The sequence below is a fragment of the Fulmarus glacialis genome, unplaced genomic scaffold (assembly GCF_000690835.1).
Source record: "Fulmarus glacialis isolate BGI_N327 unplaced genomic scaffold, ASM69083v1 scaffold48925, whole genome shotgun sequence".
Classification (NCBI taxonomy): domain Eukaryota; kingdom Metazoa; phylum Chordata; class Aves; order Procellariiformes; family Procellariidae; genus Fulmarus; species Fulmarus glacialis.
In genome coordinates this window covers 9,921-16,145 of record NW_009213312.1, presented here as the reverse complement: position 1 = coordinate 16,145, position 6,225 = coordinate 9,921, and the positions used below count along the sequence as shown (strand labels likewise).

The following is a 6,225-nucleotide window of genomic DNA, read 5'->3' as shown; positions in this document are numbered from 1 at the left end:
CACAGCTGCAGGGGCGGGCGCCTCTTCGGGCCGGCGTTTCCTCGCCTCGCCCCCGCGTAGCGCTGCGGTTGTGCCTGCCTGGTGCTGAGCGGGCTAGGCCTTGGGAGGGCGTAGGTCATGTTTCAGTCTTTCCGAGGTTTCTTTGGGTTCGCTGTAAAGTAGTGGGTAACTGTTCAGTGCTGAGTCCCTGAGACTGGGGCTCCGGCTCACGGGGTAGAAATCTTCAAGTAAAAGCCATTCTGCAAGCCGGGTTCAGGGTCTCTGCAGCGCTGGTCACGTTTTGCTCGTTGTCCTTCTCGTACAGAAACAGCGTTTGGGGAAAATGTAAATCAAGTATATAGTGGAGAGCGCATAGTGTGGATTTTCTTGTTGATACAAGATACACTCAAACTTTAAACAAACCTCTATGCTTTTAATTTTAAATTTCCTTGACCTTACATCTGGGTAACTGAGCAATTACAGAATGCATTTTAGCCTAGAATTAACTGCAATTTTTGCTCTTTCGGCAGGGACAGTCACTTAGCATTTTCTTCCCTGAAAAGGCTGCCTTTTTCTTCAAAAATCTTCAAAATCTTTTTCTTCAAAAGTAGACCTAAGAACCTGACCAATTTGAGATTTGTTTGTTTGTTTTTTATTGGTGTCCGCTGCTTTAAAGGCCCATAAACTTACTTTTATCACCTTGCATTTATTTTAAAAAACAGAAGATATTTCATCATTTCCTCTCAATAATAAAATTTTGATCCTCTCCTTTTTAGATCCTTTGCATATTTTACAATTAAAGACAGACTGCCCCAGATCCTCACAAGAGTTATTGATACTCTGCATCGACATAAAAATGAATTTTTTGAAGAACATGGTGAGGTAAGACTAAGGTCTCTTTTTGCCTGAGATTTTTTTCCCCTCTAACCCTTGAGACCCCTCCTCTGCCTTGTTCTTCCTGGTTTCTTACTACAGTCGTTACTTGTCTGTCTTAATCTTTTTGTCGTTTTTTTTGCTTTATCATCTCTTTCTTGTAGCTATTTTTCATTAATTTTGCAACTCGCCTTTCTGTCTAACCTTTTTCTGATCTCTCTGTCCTGCAACTGCTTCACTTTCTCAGGCTTTTGAGTTGATGCAGAGTTTAAAAGACTGTAGCATCTTCTGAACGTGGCAATGTTTTAATACTCTGTTCCCCTTTAATATGCAAAAAGTTCAATCTGAAAAAAAATCCCACGCACGATTCGTTTTAGGATGTTAGGTGTAAAATGAGCTTCATTGACCAAAATGTGTTTGGTTGAATCAATCTCTGATTTGTCGGGGACTCGTATTTGGCAATTTGGCAAAACTTATCACTTGTATCTTTCATGAAAAATTGATCTGTGTCTCTACAGGAATAAATGTTCAGAATAGGAACTTTTGTTCTCCACTTATTTCAGAAGGGTGTTGAAGCAGAGAAGAGAGCTATCTCTTTCCTCTCCAAACTGCGGAATGAACTGCAAACAGACAAACCAGTGACCCCTCTAGAAGATGAGCTGCCTGATGCTCCACTGTGGAACCAATACCTAGACTACCAACGAAATTTATCAAATGGAAATGGAGAATCGAGTTGGTTTCAGTCCCCTTGGTTATATGTAGAGTGTTACATGTATCGAAGAATTCATGCAGCATTAGCACAGAAGTAAGTATTTACTAGCTTGGTATATTACTCTGCAAAACATTATTATTCTTTCCCATTTTTATTTTAGGAGAAAGGAATAATGCAGTAAGATAAAGGAAAATCTTAAGCTGGAGAGTAAGACAAAGGAAAATCTTAAGCTTTTACCATATTCCTTTTCCCTTGTCTCACACCTCAGATTTAAAATTAATACTTTTTATTCTTCCATGCAGCAGAATTTGAAGCTTATTAGGTTTTTTGTACGCTTCAGTTTCTGTGACTTGGTCTACACTAAAACTCTTAAGCTTGACTGTGTAGCTTGACCATCTTGCAGACTAATGTGCATTGAAACATGAAAGTTATTTAGCATTTTTGAAAGGTTTGTTAGTCTAGAATTATATCTTAAGACATATGTTAGCCTAAAACACAGAATGCAAGAGCCACTAATCTGTTGGGCATTCTAACTTGTTCTGCTGCTCGAAATCTGAAGTTACCATTTGAGAACTGTTTCTCATAGCAGTAGACCCAGCTTAAGCAGCCCCTGTTGTTCATTCTGCACAGTCGTCTTAGTTACAACGGTGTTGCATGTGTTGCACCGAACTTTGGGAGCTGATCCTGGTTAAAAATAACTTGGCAGGAAAAACTTGTTGTGCTGGTACTGTGGAGAGGTGCCAGCACAATGTAATGGGGTAGGAATGAGCAGTTTAAGTTCCCGCTGCTGCCAAAGAAAATTGAAAGCTCCGTGCGTACTGGATTTGCCCTTAGTGTTACAGAGACGCAACCACAGTAATGGGACTCTGTTTCTACTGGTATATTGCGTAATTTGAACTCTCGTAGCAAAAACTTCAAATATGAGATGGATTTGCTGGATTGCACTTAAAAAAACCTGAGCAGATACTTTTCATTAGTAAGCTTTAAGTTTCTTGATCTCCACTACTTACCTGCTCTTAAGCATGTGCTTGCATGGAAGTTCAATCATTTGTCAAAAGGTGTACCTGCAAATATGTCTCATAACAGATGAGTCTATATTTCTTATATAATACAAGAACTTAATTGTTTTGTCATCTTTGTCATGTTAATTTTCTAACGTCCTAGTTAAAAACTTTCATAAGAATAACTTCATATCACTGTAAGAGACTTCGGTATGGGAAGTGCACTTCAGCACACACAATCATGCTTGAAATTGGGCCAGCAATTCACTACATTAGTTCACTTGTATGTTACAGTTTTAATTCTCTCTGTCTGAAGGCTGGAGTTCAAAATTGTCACTGTATGTGCAGTTCCCAGAATTGTGACTGAATGCTTGTTCATTTTCAGAATATATTGCTAGAAATATAAGATGTCTTCTATTCTGTCTGTTTCAGCGAGGTATGATATCAGGTTGTTATTGAGATGTGTGAAAATCTAGTATGACCAATTAGAAGTGGAAAATATAACTAGGGCCAGTAGCACGGCCTAAAAAAGCTGATCTTCAAGCTTGCACTTTTAAGGTGTGTTTCATGTTCTGTCAAGGAAAATGTGGCAAGTATGTTAATATATTTGTTCTCCTTTTAGCCCACCTATTGACAACTTTGACGTATTTAAGGAAGGAAAGGCACAAAATTTCTTTGAATCCCAAGAGGCTGTTATTGCCTTATGCACTTACTTTCAGGAACTTCTAAAAAACGTCAAGGATCTAGACGAAAAGCAACTTCAGGAGGAACTTTTTAAGCTATTGCAGGTAAACTAGTAGTGCTTAACATAAGAATTTAAAATATCTCTCCTATGTAACAAACAGAAACTTGATGTTATAAAGAATCTGAACTTCATATGGAAATTAAAATATAGCTCTTCTGTTTGTAAAAATGCAATGAAATCCTGACAGCCATACTGTATTGCTGCTACTCGGGGAAATATTTAAGTTTTATTACTTGTATTAAATGTGACATTTTTCATTATACTGCTGGTCTTCATTGTGTATTTGAAAACCCAGCTTATTCTCCCTCAAAACCAGTATCTCTAATTTTAAGTTCCAGATATGGCTTTTTGTTATTTAACTATAAAATTTTAAAACAGTTCATTTTATTGACAGTCTAAAAATTTTTAGACTTCTTTGGGAAAAAAAGTTAGAAGTCAGTCTGGGCCACAAGTGATTTAAAAACTTTATAACTGCATTATTGTTGGAAAATAATGCCTTTGGGTAGAATACAGAATATCATACGATTGCAAATAAGTCCATTAGCTGGCAACAGTGCACACCAAGTATTTGATGAATCTTTATAAAGACCTCATTAGTTCTTACTGGGCTGCATGTAATAAAAACATAAACCTGCTTTTATTACTCCTTTTTCTGTGTTCCCAATGATATTTTCTGGAATTATAGTATGGAGAATATTTGGGGTTTAAGCTTTGTGGTCAGTGTCTTTACGTTTATCTAAATCTTCCATCTTTGTCACTTCTGATGCATATTTCTGATGCTTGCATAAATACAGAGCATTGTTTGGTTTCTTCTCTATATAAAGATTTCTGTACAAGAAGTTGAATTTTATTAAAGCTTGCAGGAAAATGTAGAGTTAGAGCCTTCATGTGCCTAAAATAAAAACAAACAAACAAAATCTTTAGCGTGTGTGAAGTTTAGAATGTAACTACAGTGAGACTTAGCAAATGTTTTTGTTTTTTCCTCCTTCTAGGTGTCATTGTGGGGCAATAAGTGTGACCTTTCTTTTTCAGCTGGTGAAGACAGCTCTCAGAAATCTAGTCCTTTACAGTCCCTGGAAAACATGATTCCTTACATCTTAGTGAATGATATGGAAAAAATTTGGTCACTACTTGTAAATGCCAGAAAAAGAAATACAGAAAAAAGTAATGTTAGAGTTGACATAATCCTGGATAATGCTGGATTTGAACTTGTAAGTGATCTTGTGTTGGCTGACTTCCTGGTATCATCAAAGCTAGCTGATGAAGTCCATTTTCATGGAAAAAGTATTCCATGGTATGTGTCAGATACCACAAAGCATGATTTTAACTGGACTGTTAAACAACTGCAGTCAGCTAATCATATGTGGATGTCTAGATGTGGGATAAACTGGGAGGGCAATTTGAAAAAGGGAGTTTGGGTTTACCGTGATCACATGTTTTGGACTTTGCCACATGACTTTTCCAGTATGGCTGAAGTTGCTCCTGACTTGTATGCTGATCTACAGAAGTCAAACTTGCTTCTTTTCAAAGGTGATCTAAACTATAGAAAGTTAACAGGAGATAGAAAATGGGAATATACTGTTCCATTTCATCAAGCCTTGAACAAGTTTCATCCTGCGCCCCTCTGTAGTTTGAGAACACTGAAATCTGACACTCAGGTTGGCCTAAAACCTGGACAAGGTGAACAAATTCAGGCTTCTGAACCTGAATGGATGGTAAATGGAAAATATGGGGTAGTTCAGTTTGATGCTGCTCTCTAGTTAAATGGTTCCGAATATTCTGAAAGAGAGATTCAGCCTGAGTTTTAACTACTTTCTCTGCTCCATGCTTGGCTTCAGCAAAGATTCTTTTTTGTTGCACTTCTTCCTTCCAAGCGATTTGTTGTTTTTGTTCCACAGAAGACTTTAATGTTGTGCAAAAGTTTATAAACTGTCTTTGTATACATAAATCAAGCTGCTTTTCAGTATATTTTGTTTTCCTCATGTCCAATGTCAGCAGATGTTTAAGATGAACATCTAGTTGTCCATAATGCTTTTTTTTTTCATCAGTGGGTATGAGAGTTTATGGCTAACAAGTGAAAAATCTGCTTCAGAAACCATTTCCTCAATCCCACATAAGTGTGTATGTACTTATTTCAGGATAATTTGTGCTCCACATGCCATGCATTGCATGAAAGTTAATATTTTAGAGAATGGACAAACTAATTCCAGATAGATTCTTTGCAACACATTGCAGGATCATATTTTAAAACTGTTGAAAATTGAGTTGACTTCTACCAAGACTTTATTACATAAATTGTTTTTTACGTGCTTCTTGTGTCCATGGACAAGTAACTTTTGATGTTTTGAGTATAGTTCGCTGTACATTAAGAGAAGAGTTTTTGGGTGATACCTTGTAAATATTAATTTAGAATTTGAAAATTAAATTTTAAAATAGAAGTGCATGTTGCTAGCCAGTTTGCCTGTAGGAGGGGAGTTGTCCCATCTGGTAGGAAGATTAGTGGGAGAAAGGACAATCTCATTTTAAGAATATGGAAGATATTGTTTATCTAAGAACCGCTACCAAAAAAAAGCACACAAAAAACCCCCAAAACAAACCAACCAACCAACTCAACAAGTTACATTAATTGGATTTTAGATTTAATACAGATTTGAGTTAAAGGTGGCCTGTCAGCAGTGTTTGTGGTTCAAACACTGCTGCCTCTTTCCTTTGTGATAATTCTCTTTATTTGTCAAATGTATTTGTTTTTTTACGAAGGATGGCATAATGTTCATGGGGGAAATACAACCCCAGTTGCACTGAGAAGTATATGCTCGAGAAGTATATGCTCTAGAAGCATATGCCATTAAAGATTGCTGCTAATTGGAGTTGTTAGATGCCAATTTCTTCTCTTCCACTCTGGTCTCATATTACTC

General features: G+C 37.0%; 1 protein-coding gene across 1 annotated transcript; it reads left to right on the top strand.

Moving 5' to 3' along the window:
* Window positions 1–755: 755 nt before the first annotated feature.
* LOC104070032 (chromosome unknown open reading frame, human C6orf211) lies at window positions 756–5,258 on the top strand (the record flags this gene model as incomplete). Its single annotated transcript, XM_009578140.1, has 4 exons — window positions 756–861; window positions 1,416–1,657; window positions 3,188–3,353; window positions 4,303–5,258. Coding segments are annotated over 4 exons (1,282 nt in total), but the record flags the coding sequence as incomplete, so codon positions are not given.
* Between the last annotated feature and the right edge of the window lie 967 nt (window positions 5,259–6,225).